This window comes from Halictus rubicundus, chromosome 13 (genome assembly GCF_050948215.1).
Source record: "Halictus rubicundus isolate RS-2024b chromosome 13, iyHalRubi1_principal, whole genome shotgun sequence".
NCBI lineage: Eukaryota > Metazoa > Arthropoda > Insecta > Hymenoptera > Halictidae > Halictus > Halictus rubicundus.
This window is the reverse complement of record NC_135161.1, coordinates 5,055,290-5,073,503: the sequence shown is the minus strand read 5'-3', so window position 1 is coordinate 5,073,503 and position 18,214 is coordinate 5,055,290. Positions and strand designations below refer to the sequence as shown.

Sequence of the window (18,214 nt, the reverse complement as noted above, 5' to 3'; positions counted from 1 at the left end):
CCATAAATAATCCTGTTTCCACGAGCACGCCGAAACGCCCCGGCCGTACATCATCGGATAATTAGCGACGGATCGTAATTTCCCTGTTTGCAAACATCTCGGACAGATGTGTGTAATTGACTCTCTTTCGAAATCTGGCAGAAGCTCTCGACTAGTTTTCGTTTCCCTAGGTTCGACGAACTCGCCTAATAAAGTGAACCGTCTATAACTACACGATTCAGCTGCGAGGGGGGCTCCACCGTTAACCGAAAAGACATTTGACCTTGCAAAGAAGCAACACGAATGAAGTGAAAAATTTGTACTCCCCCTGTTCCATAATAATAGTAGCAAGCGAATATTTAAATGGGAATTATTGGCGAATGCTGCTGTAAGTTATGTTGTAGCGCAAAATTGCGCAGCCTTCAATAAAAATTAATGTTTCATGACATCTGTTATTTGTTCTGACACATCTTCCAATTTTTAGGTTGACCTAATTACTAGGAATTATAGCTATTTTTCTAATTTCATCCGCTGATCGAAATCAATTGTTTTAGTTCAGTTGAATATCAACCCATTGTGAGAGTAAGATAAAATTTAATTTAAAAAAAATTGTAATATACCACGTTTTTAAGACGGTCTTAAAGGTATAAAATCATTTTTCCTAGCCCCATACGTTTTTCGTTTTAAATCTTACAAGCATTTTCATAGCTATTCAAAATTCACAATCACAAATTTCCAGGACTATCTGTATGGGGCTAGTAAAAATCATTTTATAATTTTTAGTCCGTCTTAAAAGCGTGGTATATTATACATTTTTTTGTATTTAAATAATTATTTTGTGCTTTTTAGTCTTGTGTGTTGATTTATTAATTTTTTAAATTTAATATTGCATTGTCATCCGGTTCTGAGCTATGTTTAAAGTCTCAAGTCTCTAGCTCATCGGGAAATTAGTTTGAAATCGATTGCAAAATTTGTAGCGAACAGACAGACAAGAAAGCGAGTTAATAAAAACGTGGTGAAAAAAGAGTTTTCAAGCAAAGATCGATAACAGTAATTAAATTTTTGGTTAAATTTTTTAATTTATATTTCTTGCTCCTATATGTAAAATGAATTACATAGATACACCTTTATATGTTTATCATTTTGTGAATAGACCGTTAGTTTCAGGTTTTGTTAAGATATATTTAGTTTTATTTTACGTTGAAATAATTGACCGAATTATGCACATTTTAGTTTGTTTTCGATTTACACGCTTTTCTAAGGAACCTGTCGTCAGTGTAAAAAATCCAGAAACTATCTGAACGCTCAAAATAAAAATACGGGAGTAATATTTTTAATTTATTATTTAACTTAATCTAGTTTTTTGGCAATAAATGTTGCGTTCTATATTTATTTTCTTCTGCTACTACTATTATGGGAAAATTAACTTCATCAACTGCTACTATTATTATGAGACAGAGGGAGTATTTGATACGCGACACTGCATGAACAATGCCACTATTAACAAAAACACCGTTTTACCTTGCAAAGAAGCAGGATAAACGAAATTAATCCGTTGTTCTATATAAAGCAAGTGAAAAGCTATAGTCCACGATGTAGGAGGATTATCCAACATCGCAAGATTCAATTATTGTAATAGTGACTTTTTTAGTTGTCCAGGTTTAAAATAATTTATCGTTGCGCGTTCACGGCGAATGAACGTCTTGGGGATTTGCATGTTCCGTTGCATGTTCGGAAGAAAAATGTTGCGAATCCGCGCAAGATGACGCGGCATCCGTATTGCGGTAGAATGTTTCTGTAACGTTGAATATTGAATACATTAAAGCGGCACACGCACACATACACACGTTCGCGCGCGCGCGAGAATAAACGAGAACGACGGGACCGGGAAGTACCGGCACTCTTTCTCACCCCACCGCGTCTACTCGTCCCAGATACCGGACAAAAGAGGCTGACTCAGGGGTAGCTTCCCCTAGCCGGTGATATATCTTAAACATCTTTCGGTTTCGCCACTAGATTCATATCGCCCTGGGATGGCGAATCACGGAGTTCCGTCTGTCAAAACAGAAAGGGGTTGCCACCCCTTGGTCCCCTAACAGTTTTCCGGGACCCGAAGAAAAATAACGGGGATGATCTTCCCCGGACAATGAATATAACTGCTCTGTAATAGCGCCAGCAATTTATTCCGATTTTCTGCCTTTTTACATTTTGTCTCTTGCGTCTGAGAATTCCTAGATTAACACGTTGACATATTTGTCCAGGTTTTACAATGAATTTTCACGTTAATATGTTCGTTGCACCAAATTTGATTAGGATCTGTAAAATGCAAGAAAGTTGGAGGACTACTGAATATTATACATTTAATTCTTTCTTCAATTTTTATTTCATTAAATAACTTACTTTGATTTTATGGAATTTCTGAGGTTTCTAGATTATTTCCAGTCAAAGTGTTAAATAATAAAATGGGCATCTCGCATTTTCCTCCATCTCTGATCGTAGATCCACCTCTTAACACGTTAACTGTCAGTCACATATTAGTGACAGTGACTTTTTACTGGGTTTAGAATTTCATTTTTATTATGAGATATTCAGATAAACCGGATTTTATTCGAGTCTTTCGAATTCAAAAGGGGAAGACAGCATCCCCTATAATACATTTAAAATTTCTAGTTGTGGTTTCGTTAATTAAATTACTCTGATTTTTTAATAATTTCTGGGGTTGATATTTGGCACTTAACCTCCTAAGCACGGCGCGCTCGTCCGCAACTCCATTTCCCAGGTACGGCGCGATCGTCCGCAATTTTGTCTTCCAGGTACGGCGCGGCTGGCCGCGAACGCTACAAAAGCCACTAAAGTGGTTCTTACCGTTAAAACTGATGCTTTCCACGGAAAGCCACTATAGTGGCGTACCGTTCTGACTGACGCTTCCCACGAAAGCCACTATAGTGGCGTACAGTGCTTAAGAGATTAAAAAGTTGACCGGCCATTTTCCTGGCTTTCCCAGACCCGTCGCCGACTGCGATAAATTGGAAACCAGTTTATGGCAGAACGGGGGATGCGACGCACCCTCCAGTTTCAATTGAAAAAAACCCAGTAGACGACAGCGTCCTGGGATCGTCGAGGATTCGTCATAAAATAAGCATAGTTTCAACCCCGTGTTCAAACACCCTTCCGCAGGCGTCGACGAGGTTACCTCATCCCTTAAGCTCGATTTCGAGTAACCCGATGCCTCTTATCGACCGTGTCCCGAAAGGCCAGCGGTAGCAGCAGCCCGTAGGGGGACGCGACAATTTAATCAGTCAATTACTCAAAGAGTGTTACGCCCGGTCGAAAAACAGCAGTCTCCTCACTCCCCCCCCCCTCTATCCATAGTCTAGAATGACTGCGGGGGTGGGAAACGCGGATGGTTCGTCGAGACAGACGCAACCCTTCATGTTCCCGGCGTCCCTTTTCAAACGAGCCCTTGGGAAGCCCGTGAAATTCGCGAAATTCGAGGGGGACCGAGTGTACGGCACTGCAAACTTGAACCCCTTCAACCATGATTTTATTTTCTCGAAAAATAAGCGAAGAACACGGCAGGACCGAAACCGTCTGCATTAACAGTAGAATTACCGAGCCCTAAACGTGGCTTACACTTATTCCTTTATTATAATAGCAAGATTGAATTTGTTCAGGTTTCGTACGACTTTTATGGTAATATGTGTTCCACAGAAAATTTCCCCTGGAAACGTTTTCATGGTTTGAATAATCGTGAAAGAAGAAATCATCCACAGGTGGGCAATTTTTGGCGAAATAAATATTTCAAATACCATTGAATATTTCAGAGTAAAATATTTTAGTAAAACAGTTTTATTTCGACAATCTAAATCACGAAATTAAACATTTGTATTTCAAGAATCTGAATCATAAAATAAAGTATTTCCATTCAACAATCTGAAACGAAAAATATTATATTTTATCTTAATGATCTGGCATAAAATAAAATACTTGATATTGAATACGAATCAGTATTTTCAGCAAGAATATTTAAACTAGAAGAAATAAGAAATTTTAAAATACTATTTTGAAATACTATTTTAAAAAACTTATTGCATCAAATAAAATATTTTATTTTCAAAGTTGTACGCATACTTTAAAATAAATAGTATTATTTACTATTTATTATTTAGAATACTATTTTACCCAGCTCTGAAATCATCCACCAGTCATTTTGACTGGTTCGGCAGTTAATTGCAAGGTATGGGAGCTACCTAGACGACTATTTCTTTTTGGATAATTTTAGTAAACTGGGAAAAATCTTTTTATATATGTCGCCAAGATCTAAATGATAAACGTCGCGGAATTATCCCCACTACCGCGGGGTATACCCCGTGAGAGGCCTCGGACGCCGAGGAGTGTAAACATAACACTGCTCGAGTATGTGTTGTTGACATATATCGAGAATTCACTGTAGTTCATTTCTTCAGATGTTTAACCTGTTTTGCATCGAATCCGCCCATTTTCATGGCGAATGTATAAAATCCACAGTCTAATACACTACCGCTCAAAAGTATCCGGATACTCCGTGTTGGATACGTCGATGAACCTCGTATTTAATTTTAGAGTAGTATTGGTGAGTTCCACATACGTAGTTTTTAATTTATTAATTGTAATTAATAAAAATTGATTTTAGTCACTATTTTAGGTACTGAAATAACTTGTATGCAATGCTGATACATATTGCGCAAGTCTCCGGATGGATACTTTTGAGCGGTAGTGTACGTCATCGTAAGGAAGGAATACTGGTTCTCCGTATCAAGTAGATTCAGTCGCCACGAGTCAGACTGATCGTACAAGAAGCAGTAAAGGGTGTCCGGAAACGACCTGACATTTTAATTTATTAATAGAACGTATCTTTTTTTTTTTTAAGTATGAATGTTTTTACTTTAAAATAACGTATAAACACGGAGGTTATGTGTGGAACACAATATCTGATAAATGGCCGCCTCGTCCCTGTTTGCAAACGTTCACTCTTTTGACGAAATTTTCGATAACAGTTTGGCATAATTGCGGACTGATTTCAGTAATGCTGCGGTCCAATTGCTTCCTTGAGCTCCGGAATGGTTTGTGGATCGTTGGCATACACTTTTCCTTTGAGAAAACCCCAAAGAATAAAGTCCAATGGCGTCAAATCACACGATCTTGGTGGCCAATTCACATCGCCACAGCGCGAGATAACACGACCATGAAACTTCGTCTGCAGTAGCTGCATCGTTTCGCCCGCAGTGTGGCATCTTGTTGGAAGAATATGTCTTCCAAGTGCATGCGGTTCAATCGATTCCATAAAAAGTTGGTTATCATGTCACGATAACGAACACCAGTGACGGTAACCACATTTCCAGCAGCATTCTCAAAAAAATACTCCCCAATCACTCCAACCCAAAATCCGCACCGAACAGTGACTCGTGGTGGACGCACGGGAAGCTTTTGAATCACTTGTGGATTTTCGGTCCCCCAAATTCATCATTCATCGCTGAAAATGATTTTGCGAGATGGTGCGTTACGACGACCAAAATCCGTGCGGACTTTTCGAGCCGTCTCTGCAAAGTATTCTCCATTTTCGCAATGAATTTCCACAATTTCTATGCGTCGCTCGATCGCGTAATTCTCCACGACTAAACTTCAATACTTCCTGATGCCAGTTGTCAAAGATTAGTACTCTAGGTTCGGCACAGAAAAAGAATGGCGCGCAATTTAAAATGTCAGGCCATTTTGGGACACCCTTTAGAAAAACCGAGCCAAAGATCAATTTTCAAGTAGACTGAACAGATCCCCGGCCCCAAGACCACCCACGCCCACTGACCGTCAGCCAACAGAACCAAGCCGAGTTTCCGTAGAACCATAAACGTCGTAGATTCTACGCAGTTTCCGGTTCCTCTTCGAAGAGGCGCGGCCAGCGATGTTTCCACCGACGATCCCCCTTAACGATCTCGTGCGTCTCGCGACGCCGCGACGCCTTGACCGATCCCGGCGTCGCCACCAGCGTCGCGACGCGCCTCGTCTCTCGGTCGCGGAGCTGCATTCGCCGATTATCTCCGTCGCACGTGCATCGCCGTGTACATGCAGCAGATGCAGAAGAGGCAGCAGCAGCAGCAGCTCGCTTCGACGGTGCCTACGCGTCGGCACGTCCCTCCCTTCCTCCTCTTTGCCCTCCCTCACCTCTGGTCCCCTGGTTCGCGTATTGATTGAGGTGAATACACGACGCCGGCGTCGGCGTCGGCGTCGCCGTTTCGAGTCGGCGTCGTCGGCCTCCGCGCGGGGGTGGAAGTGCATAGAGTGCACTGCCGGGATGGTGGAGCTCCTGGACGAGCTGGATAGAAAAGAATAGCTAGAAGAGAGAGAGAGAGAGAGAGAGAGAGAGAGAGAATTGCATCCAGAGAGGGGGCGGAAGAGCTTGCGGGAAGATCGCCGAGTCGAGGAGGGGGAGAGAGAAAGAGAGAGAGAGAGGGAGTGGGTGCGATCGATCGAAGAGAGACAAAGTCGGAGCGTCGCGACGGAGAGCTTGCACCGGGGCTCGAGAGTGGGGGCGCACCGGCGCTCGTGAAGGAGGGAGAGAGAGAAAGGGTAGAGGTGGGGCGAGAGAGAGAGATAGCGGATCGGTAGCGGGAGACAGTTACGCTGGCAACAGGGAGCGAGAGAGAGAGAGAGAGAGAGAGAGAGAGAGAAGGAGAGGGAGAGGGAGACAGGAAACACGCGCGAGAGAGAGAGGTAGGAGGGAAGCACCGGTGGAGGAGGCATTATATACTGGCTGGATCCTCATTCGGCTGGAGTTTCTCGGCTGAACGCGGGCAACGAGTCTCTCTGTCTGTCTTGGCGACGTCTCTCTGTGCTCTCTGCTGGAAACAAGCAAACCCGCAACAACAACTATCACGACAGACCGGAACGCAGCTTTTCGAGGGGATATCGGTCGAGGATAAGAGATTGTCGGTTCTCGCGGTTTCGAAGCCGAGCCAAGGATCAGAGCTTCTCTCCAGACAACAGATTGTCCATCGTCGTCGACCCCTACCCCGGTTTGCGGGGCTGATACATCGGGCTGATCATTTTTTGTTCGCCGTTTTCTGTGTTGTCTCTTCGACCGGCGACCTCTCGCGCCGCCTCCACCTGACCGACCAGAGCCCGTTGCTGACAACTGGGTGTGTTGACAAACGGCTGTGTGAGAATCCTCGAGGGATCGGAGAATGGCCACCTACGCGACCTACAGGCACGTCGAGCTCGACAATGTCGGATACGGGAAGAAAAGGTAATTCGCGGAGTTTTGACATTGCGGTGCAACGCGCCCCTCCCTCCTCTTGAATCGAACAGAGCCCGACCATTTTCCCGGTCGAGGATCGCTCGAGATTGTTTCTCTTTTATCGCGTTCGACCCGGAAGAATCGATCGTGTCCTTCCGGCATCGGCGAGATTCTGTCGGGGAAAATGGTCAGGGATCGTCCTTGGAACATAGTGTGACCTCAGTGAAGTATCCCGGATCGAAATGATAGTTGCTTTTCTTCGATGAACAAAAATATGTTCAGAGATTGTCTCGGAAACCGTAGAAAAAAGTGTTCGTTAAAATATCGGAAACCCTCGGGAGGATCGCTTCTGTAGGAAAAAAGGTCAAAGATCGTCCCATAAATGGAACGTGTACTTCGCGAAAGTATCGAAACCGCTGTTCCTTTGTGGTTTCCCTCGAAGTATCGGAAACATTGAAGAAGTTTTCTGTAAAAAAAGAAAATGCTTGGAAATTTTGCTCGCAGAAAGGTATTGTGCTCTTCGTCTCGTTCCCAGAACGAAGAAACCGATTTTCTCGTCGGGGAAGCGATTAAAGATCGTACAGTGTGTTTAACATGGATCGTTTGACTCGTGAATCGACGTCGAATGTGCGTTTCCGAGGAATGTTCGCCGAGAGTGCAGTTCAGGATTTTTCGGCGGTGAAGGCCGCCCAGGATGCGGCAGACTCCGGTGTCGACTGCGCTTCGATCGATTTGCATCTCGCGGGGTCAGCCCTTGAATCTCGGTGCACAGCCGCCGTCACCACCACCACCGCTTTGCAAACGGTGCTGCAATGCCGCTTGCAACCGCTCGCAGCCGCCCAAAGAATTCTGCGAGCTTCAAGTTCACTGTCGAGTGCATCGCTGCCCTGCCCCTTTCGGCTTTTCCGTCGAAAATCCCTTCTACGAACCCCGCTGCACGACGAAACTTCCTCGACAACCTTCTTCGTTTCGTCGACTTTGTTGATCAAGTCACTTTCTTTCGAAAATATAACGTTTGAACGCTTCGTAAACGCTTTGGACTCGAATATGCAGTATTCGACGAGGATAGAGTAGATACAGTGAATTCCCGTTATAAGTCCCTACCAGCCTCGCGTTTAAATGTCCCTGGAACTACCCACACCATAGTGAGGTATAACCTCGTTCCCGAGCTTCGCTGTCCATTTCTAAGTGCAATATTGCATCAGAGAAAGACGTTTTCTCAGACTTGTCCCTGGTTTTAGCCATATTAACGTCATTTCCAGCGTGCTCTGTGCATTTCAAATGCAACGTTCGACGAGAACCGCAGATTTCGTCTAAATTTCTCATGCCATAACCGCGCATGGGACTTGCAGAGCGAATTCACTCGAGACGGTTCTCCGTTCGATCCGTTTACTCGTTGCAGTCAAAATGAGCAATGCATAGGTTCGGATAGCGCTGCTGAGAATAATTACTTACCTACTCATTACCGAACCTAATACAGTGATTTCTCTATACAGGGTGTCCCACCCGATTTTGACATCTTGATTTCTTCGCTGCTGTTCGTCCTACCGAAAAGTGTTTCAGAAAAGAATCGAATGGTGCCGAGTGAGGCATAATTTGGTGTTATTAGTTTATTCGTGGGTGAACGCGTTAAGGTCATATGAAGGTCAACTTCGTTTTTTGAAATGGAATTATGTACTTTATAATGCGTCGATCGATGCAGTTGGAGATTCGTTATAAAAAAGTGTTAACCTATCTGTATTGAAAAATTAATAGTTTAGGAGATATTTCGATTGAAATAATTCCAAAACACCATTACTGTCGCACTAAGACGTTCGCTTTTATTCCTAACGGAAAATGTTCAACATGACGACCATTTGTATCACGGCATTTTTGAAGTCGATGGAGCAAAGATTGTCCTACAGTTTTTAACGTATGCAACTAAAGCATAATGTGCAGGACATCCATTTTGTTGTATCCACATTGTTAGACGAATATGTAGCGGCACATCCTCCAATACGACAGTAATGATATCTTAGAATTATTTAAATCGAAATATTTCCTGAACCACTATGTTTCAACATAAATAGATTAATACTCTTTTATAAAGAAAGTCCAATTGCGTCGATTGGTGTATTAAAAAGTATATAATTCTATTAAAGAAAACGAAGTTGACCTTGATATGACCTTAACGCGTTCGCCCACGAGTAAACTAATAACTCCAAATTATGCGCCTCTCTAATTCTTATCTGAAACATTTTTTGGTAGGACTAACAATAGCGAAGAAATCAAGATGTCAAAATCGGGTGATACACCCTGTATATGTCGCCTAGGCCTGGATGATAAACGTCGCGGAATTATCCCCGGTCGCGTGGATCAAAACGTAGCATCGGATATGTGTCCGTGGCTAGACCCGAGTTTTATATCGGGTAGACACTGTACTTTCGATGCGGGCGATTTGCTTGGTAGCCAAAGTTCATTCGTTTACGACTGTGTTTTAATTCCACGTTGATGAGAAATACGCGATTCGACGGAAATTCCCCGAGTGAATATTTAGCGGAAATATGTGTTGCGATGTGTACTTGTAAGCGAACTTGCTGGGACGTAATGTCCAGTCTCTGGGATTATAAAGGACCAAGGATAGCGAAATCCTGGACCCCTACTGTCATAGGCTTCCTGCGTGGAGTAGGCTTATCGGCAATCGCGGTGGACGTTGCAGTTATCTCGATACAAAGAGGATAAACAACTGTTACACACCGGTACTGGCGGCAGCACGGCAGTCCGGCAGCGGTTTTATCCGCGGAATTGCTTAAGTGGTTCCGCCAGTGATAAAAATGGCTGCTTCCCAGGAAGCTTCGCATCCTTTCCGGGGATCTTCTAATTGCAACGGGAAGCAGGCCGTGTAAAACCACGGCTGAGCATAAAACCGAACGATTATCGAGTTCTCGGACAGAGTCGTTCGTCCTACCGATGACCAGTTTCTGCTGATGACTCGATGATTCCAGGGTTCCCGTTGACCAGTTGATTGCTAGACCTCTCTCTCTCTCTCTCTCTCTCTGCTTCACCTCTCGATTAGATTAGAACTGTCCTGGTAAATAGAACCGGGAAAAGGATACGCGATAGAAAGTTATTAAATAAAACAGAATTCGCAATCTCTATTACCCGCTATGTGAGACCTCGCGATTGCTATACTATTTAACGATCCTTTTTGCAATACGCCACGGAAGTTTGTCTCGAGCCTTGAACATTTCTCGAACACGCCTCCATGGGAGTCTGCAGGAAGTAGAAACGGTCGTGCATGATCAGACGCGTTCAGTTTTATCGTAATTGCTCGGCGGCGGATCTTTGTCCAAGATAAACGCTGTCTGCGGTTCAATTCTAGACAATAACAGCTGAATAAAATGTATCCCCCCCCCCCTCTCTCTTGGTAGTTTCAATAAATTGAGAGCAACGCGTGAAACAAAGTTCTCCAATTCTTCTGTGTATTCGCTGCTCCGTATTTCACTTACCCATTTTCGCCGTAAAATCCGCGGTCTAGCGATCGCTGAAAGAAGAACGAAACTTCCATTCAACCGTTGAACACTATTATTTTGCATACAGATCCGTAGCCTGGTTATTACTTATCTAGGATCGAGATCGCGCAGGAGGCTTCGAAACTAGGATGAAATCTCGCCGATCGAGGAAACTTTTCCACCGGCCCCGTTGACCCAATAAAGTGTTAATCAAACTCACGGGACGGGCTCGATAAAACTTATTAGACCGCGAGCCAGCTGAAAGATCCTTATTTAGCTTTCCTAATTTAACTCTGCTTATTTAACGCTCTGTCTCTCTCTTGAGAGAGAGAGAGACTCGCCGATAGCATACACGCGGGCCAGAAAAAACGCTTGCACTATTTCCCGAAACCGGGGACCGTCCGTCATTTCGCTCCACGTTGAAAGGTTTAAATTTACCGGAGGACCAACCGAGCCCCCGAAAAATCATGCACCGAAATAGAGGCCCGTTGCCTCTAATAGGGAACAGTTAGGTTTAGAAAGCGTGACGTTGCTCTCCGGCGCGCCGGGGTCTTACGTGCCTCGGAACAGATTAGCCGATTAATTACTCAATCGTTTCTTTCCATTCTCCTGCCAGTATTTCGACTTCCCTGGCTATAGAATCGTTCTACATAAAAGTGATATTCGCGCAGCTTTCGCGGTTCAAGACTCCGCAGTTCACGATAAGGTAGAGTGACTACGTTACCGACAAAATTAGACGAAAAATGATTTTACTTGCCTCAACTTTTCCTCCTTGTATGAGAATATTTATCGCTGGGAAAAAGGGCTCGTTCGAAAGAGGAATGTTCAATGTAGCGCGCGTTGGTCATGAGATGACGAGATTGTGCAGATATTTTTTAAAATGAGCGTCAGAAGTACATAGGTCAAAAATTGATGATGTGCATGCCACGGAATCCAAGCATTCTTATGCCATTGGATGAGTTTTCTGGATGAAGTCGAGGGTACAAATTGAGCTATACGGTGGTTTCTCGATATATGTCATCGAGACGGGTCTTGCCAGCGACATATAGGGTGTCTCACCCGATTTAGACATCTTGATTTCTTCGCTATTGTTAGTACCAAAAAATGTTTCAGATGAGAATTAAATGGTGCTGAGTGGAGCATAATTTGGTGTTACTAGTTTACTCGTGGGTGAACGCGTTAAGGTCATATGAAGGTCAACTTCGATGTTTTTAATAGAATTATATACTTTTTAATATACCAATCGACGCAATCGGACATTCTTTATAAAAGAGTATTAATCCCTTACCGCACAGTTTAAAAAAAAACCGGGCCAAAAAAAATCAATTTTTGGTGGAGAATTTTGATATACTGCGCTTTTGTTCCATGGAAAAAGGCTATATTTTATTCTTGAATAAATAAGTGCTATAGCTTACAATTTTTTTCTTCTTTGCTTTCACATTGTTATTTTCAATTCTCGATTATATTCGAGTGTGAAAAGTTATAGCAGCATAAAATACAACGCCGCTCGAATTATCTCGAGTGTGCACAGTTTGGCCTGTTTAGCGCGTTCGAATTAACTGGAGCGTACAAGTTAAGGGGTTAATCTATTTATGTTGAAAAATAGTCGTTTAGGAAATATTTCGATTTAAATAATTCTAAGATGTCATTACTGTCGTGGACGCAACAAAATGGATGTCCTGCACATTATGCTTTAGTTGCAAAAAACGCATTAAATCGAGTATTTTCGAATCGTTGGATTGAAAAGGAGGTCCCACTCGTTTTCCAGCACGATCACCCGATTTTACGCCTCTCGAATCTTTTTTACGGGGCTATTTGAAAAATAAAGTTTACGTTGAAGCTCCGACTACAGTGGCTGATACGAAACAAAGAATTGTTTCTGAATGTTGCAAAATATTAACCGATACGTTAAAAACTGTAGGACAATCTTTGCTCCGTCGACTTCTTTTCTTTGCTCCCAGCAAGTTCGCTTGCAAGTACACATCGCAACACATATTTCCGCTAAATATTCACTCGGGGAATTTCCGTCGAATCGCGTATTTGTCATCAACGTGGAATTAAAACACAGTCGTAAACGAATAAACTTTGGCTTCCAAGCAAATCGCCTGCATCGAAAGTACAGTGTCTACTCGATATAAAACTCGGGTCTAGCCATGGACACATATCCGATGCTACGTTTTGATCCACGCGACCGGGGATAATTCCGCGACGTTTATCATCCAGGCCTAGGCGACATATACAGGGTGTGTCACCCGATTTTGACATCTTGATTTCTTCGCTATTGTTAGTCCCACCAAAAAATGTTTCAGATAAGAATTAGAGTGGAGCATAATTTGGAGTTATTAGTTTACTCGTGGGCGAACGCGTTAAGGTCATATCAAGGTCAACTTCGTTTTCTTTAATAGAATTATATACTTTTTAATACACCGATCGACGCAATTGGACATTCTTTATAAAATAGTATTAATCTATTTATGTTGAAAAATAGTGGTTCAGGAAATATTTCGATTTAAATAATTCTAAGATATCATTACTGTCGTATTGGAGGATGTGCCGCTACATATTCGTCTAACAATGTGGATGCAACAAAATGGATGTCCTGCACATTATGCTTTAGTTGCATACGTTAAAAACTGTAGGACAATCTTTGCTCCATCGACTTCAAAAATGCCGTGATACAAATGGTCGTCATGTTGAACCTTTTCCGTAAGGAATAAATGCGAACGTCTTAGTGCGACAGTAATGGCGTCTTGGAATTATTTCAATCGAAATATCTCCTAAACTACTAATTTTTCAATACAGATAGGTTAACACTTTTTTATAAAGAATGACCAACTTCATCGATTGGTGCCTTAAAAAGTATATAATTCCATTTAAAAAAACGAAGTTGACCTTCACATGACCTTAACGCGTTCACCCACGTATAAACTAATAACACCAAATTATGCTCCACTCGGCACCATTCGATTCTTATCTGAAACACTTGACCCCTCACGGAGTATACCCCGCGGCAGTGGGGACAGTTCCGCGACTTGTATCAGCCAGGTATTAGCGACATATATCGAGAGAAGTCTCTATTTCGTCTTGATTCTCTGCGAAATAAATCCAAAAACTTGAAGCACGTTTCATTTCACGAAGCGTGAAAAGTAATTGCATAAAATAATTTTTATTACAACTACATGGTGGGGGATAGCGCGGTTGTTCTCGGGTATCGGTATCTCGGATGCATTTTAAGCGGGTACCCCGGTGTTTTCCGTTCGCATCGCAGCCTTCGAGCGGTCGTGCCGAAAAGATTTCTGCAATTGCGCCTCGTTAGAGCGGTGGTCAACGGCCCCGGGTTAATGGACGTGTACCCGGGCCGGGTCGGGCCGGTCCGGGCCCCGTCGCAATTAGACGGATACCACCTCCGGCCGTTTCGCGGTTAATTGCCGCCGTCATGATTTTTCGCGGCGCTTATCGCGCGGACGTTTTACCCGGCGACACCTACACGTACCGGCTTTCCGAGTCGAGCAAGATCGAGGATAAAGGCGAGGATCGACGGGGATTTTTATCGGCGCTCCCGGCGATCACAAGAGAAAACCCGGCCCCGCAGACCATTCGAGATCTTTCTCCGCGTTTCATGGAGAATCGTGTGGGCTCCGTTGTTTCTGCTCGGCCGTCGAATGAATTAGCCGGGATTATTCCATTTGTTTCATTTGCCAAGGCGATTCGATAGGAACGATGACTAGACGCGTATTCGACGGCGAACGGCTGACTATGATCTATCATCCGAGAACGTATCGCTAATCTGGCAAGTGCGGTTCAATAGGAACACTGTGCGCTCGGCGAAAGTACTGGCACCGTACGATTTTTGCAACACTAACGTCTGGAACTGCGAGAAGACTTGTGAACTGACGTTTGCTTTTAAACGTGGAGTTGCATTTCTCATAGGCTTTTATTAGACTGCGAATTTCTATGCGGAATAAAAAGTGTCTTAATTGCGAGACACGGCAGCTACATCTACAGTAGGGCAGGGCCCGCTCTAGGGGGAGGGACAACCCGGGCACTTGCCCGGGGCGCCAAAATTTAGGGGCGCCATTTTGGCTTTGGCTGTAAGTGTGAGAAAAATATTGATGTTTTAAATATTCAGTTAATAGAAAATGTCTGACTACCTGAATATAATGTCGCCAGACCATTTTGCTAAAAAAAAAAAAAAAGGCATTCTGTTCAGCGCGGTGCTTAGTGCTTAAAAAGGGGCGGCAATTTGTTTTTTTGCCCGGGGCGTCGTAACCGGTAGAGCGGGCCCCGAGTAGGGGACGATATTATGTGGACACTCTTAGAAATCGCATAACTTTTTTAACACTAGAACTTCCTAATTTTTTCTTTTACAATTACTGAAATTGTAAAAATGTTTCCATCGGAAATTTTTTAATGAACCTCTTCGTTGAGGCACATGTTACAATAAAAGTTGTATCAAGTCTGAATGGGCACAGTCTTGTCACTGTTACAAAGCGATATACGTCAGTCGCATTTATTGCTCGGTAGTTCTAGTGTTAAAATTGGTCCGAATAATTTGAAATTTTTTTAGATCTTAGACTGACTAGTTTGCTATACAATGAGTAAATAACAATTTCTTTAGATTGGTTGGAATGATAAAAAAATGAAGATATTATGATTTTTCAACTTTTTTATCTGAGCCTGTAACGATAATTTAAAAAATGCGTGTAGTAACTTGTATGCACACTGAAAATTTTATCGAAATCAATCAACGTTCCAATTAGCTACAAACGTTTCAGGATGAGAGCTGAAGGGTCAAAGTAGCAGATTTTCGATCTTGACAGGGGATTTTGCCCTTACAGTCGGGGACGATATTAAGTGGACACTCTTAGAAATCGCATAACTTTTTTAAATTGGTCGAATTGATTTCAAATTTTTTTAGATGTTAGATCGACTAGTTTGCTAGACAATGAGTTAACAAAATTTTCTTTAGATTAGTTGGAATGATAAAAAAATGGAAAAATTATGATTTTTCAACTTTTTTATCTGAGTCTATAACGATAATTTAAGAAATGCGTTTTGTAACTTACGCATACTGAAAATTTCATCGAAATCAAGCGTTCCAAGATGAGAGCTTAAGGGTGAAACTAGCAGATTTTCGACCTTGCCAGGGAATTTCGCCCTTATGTGATCAAAAGGTGATCAATTTAAAAAAATTAATTTAATAATTGATTAATTTTGATCATCAATTCTCATGTGCATGAAAGATTTTGAAAAAATTGCAATTGGTAAGAATTACACGAGAAAATAAAAATGGCACATTTTACAACTTTTTCATTTGAGCCTGTAATGAAAATTTAAAATATGCGTTTTGTAGATCTATGTCCACCTTAAAATTATGGTCACCTTAATTTTTTAATTGCCACTATGTACTGTTTATTGCATATCGTTGTAGCTGACGTCAAGACGAATCCAATAACCTCTTTTACTATGGCTTTAAGTTTTAAAATAATGCTGAAATAATATTTTTTCCGCCTAGATCGGCGAAACATCGCACTGCGCGCCGTAACAATTGTGCTGTCTCGATCGCTCATGTCCAGCGGGGTCGAATAAAATGTCAGAAATCGATTGTCGTTTGCTGAAAGCGTTCTCCGTCGTGATTTTATGCAAGCGATTGCAGGAACGAGTGGGAGTGCAGAAATCGGGTCTGCTGCAAAGAAACTTGGGCCTCGCCCACGTCCACCGGCGCGGCGCGTCTCATTATCCTCGTTAGGAAGGTTAATCGTCGATTGATAATTGCGGGAAAATTGGGTCCGCCCTCAACAGAACGAAAAAGAGACAGAGAGTGAGAGAGAGAGAGAGAGAGAGAGAGAGAGAGAAAGAGGGCGAAAAAGAGAGAATTAACCCTTAACGGACCAATGCTACTGGGTCCAATGCCGCGTATATGTCGGCAAAAATCAAATTTACATCATCTTGTTATCCAATTACTCGGAATAGAGTGAATTCTCGTTACTAGTCAGTTGCTCGGGTCTGGTGACTGACTCTTATACGAAATCGGAGGTTCTCGTCGAGCGTCGCATTTGAAATACACAGGGCTCGCTGGAAACCTAAGAGTCACATCCGTCTATAAGTCATAGGCCTATGACTATTAACCGGTAGTGACAAGAAGGCCGAGAAAATGTCTTTCTCCGATACAATGTGTGGCTACTTCCACCGACTCCAAATTGTAAGATTGGCACTGACTCGTAATGAGAATTCACTGTATTAATAAATTTTCACTAAAATATAAATATCTTCCTTTCTGTACTTGATATAAAAATGTTGAGTCCACAGTTTCTCTTCGTATGAAAAATAGCTTGGACCCGGTGGGAAGTAAACTTGAAATACTTCCGGACCGTTAAGGGTTAAGAACAATCGCTTCTGCTCCGTAGATTGTCGATCGATCGGCATTCGCAGAGCAGAGCCGCCGGTCTTCCATTTTCTTGATTACTTCACCATGGAGGAGAGCATCGTTCGCGAAATTGAACCCTGTTGGCAGTGTGCTCGAGATCTGGCTCAGCGGTTTTCTAGTTGGCAGCCGTCCCGTGGCCTCTCGAAGACGATGTTCGGTTAGGTCAGGACACTTCGACCCTTTGCCCTGTTCTCTGGGAGTAGTCTTCAGCGACTCGGGCTTCGTTCGCGTTTCATTGTCTCGCGCAGGTGCGAACGAGGCTTGTCACGCCTCTCTCGTCTGAAAGTTCTTTTGTTGCCTAAACGCTTTCTCGAGAGCCTAGTTTCGAGACCAGAGTCCATTGCGAGATTCTCAGGCGGACTGCGTGGTGCTGTGGATATGTATTCCTCTTCTAGTTTGTCTTCGGTTCGGTCTTCATCCTAGCAAAGGGGGACAGCAGATTTCTTAAAAAAGGGTTGACGGTGATTAGTAGACCGGGGATTTTATGCATTTATGACAACAATGGGTAGGCGTATTTTAGAACGGTAAAAACATTGGATAAATTTTAAAAGACTGTTACAAAATGAGTAGGTGTGTTTTAAAGCAGTAAAAATATTAGAACAATTTTGAAATACTGTTACAAAATGGGTAGGCGTGTTTTAAAGCAGTAAAAATATTAGAACAATTTTGAAATACTGTTACAAAATGGGTAGGTGTGTTTTAAAACAGTAAAAATATTAGAACAATTTTGAAATAGTGTTACAAAATGGGTAGGCGTATTAGACAAGGGAGACGGCAGACTCTTCGACAAGGGTTGTTGGTTTTTTTTTAATACTGTTACAAAATGAGTAGGTGTATTTTAAAACAGTGAAAACATTAGAAAAATGTTAAAATACTGTTACAAAATGGGTAGGCGTATTTTAAAGCAGTAAAAATATTAGAATAATTTTAAAATACTGTTACAAAATGGGTAGGCGTATTTTAAAGCAGTAAAAATATTAGAATAATTTTAAAATACTGTTACAAAATGGGTAGGTGTGTTTTAAAGCAGTAAAAATATTAGAACAA

General features: G+C 42.5%; 2 protein-coding genes and 1 long non-coding RNA gene across 8 annotated transcripts in view; 2 read left to right on the top strand and 1 right to left on the bottom strand.

The window, feature by feature from the left end:
• The window catches only part of Dora (zinc finger SWIM domain-containing dorado), a 493,890-nt gene that overhangs the window by 381,420 nt on the left and 94,256 nt on the right, over positions 1–18,214 (bottom strand). The window lies entirely within an intron of this gene.
• LOC143360136 (uncharacterized) overlaps positions 1–18,214 on the top strand; it is a 178,039-nt gene that overhangs the window by 119,519 nt on the left and 40,306 nt on the right. The window lies entirely within an intron of this gene.
• Jupiter (microtubule-associated protein Jupiter) overlaps positions 1–18,214 on the top strand; it is a 138,718-nt gene that overhangs the window by 82,504 nt on the left and 38,000 nt on the right. Inside the window, exon 1 of one of the 4 annotated variants that reach the window (XM_076798697.1) lies at positions 6,734–7,258. The exons of 2 other annotated variants lie outside the window; for them this stretch is intronic. In XM_076798697.1, the coding sequence (XP_076654812.1) occupies positions 7,197–7,258 (62 nt within the window). In that variant the 5' untranslated portion in view covers positions 6,734–7,196. Of the gene's footprint in view, positions 1–6,733; positions 7,259–18,214 lie in introns of those variants that run through there. One more of the 4 variants, XM_076798700.1, reaches the window with a different exon arrangement.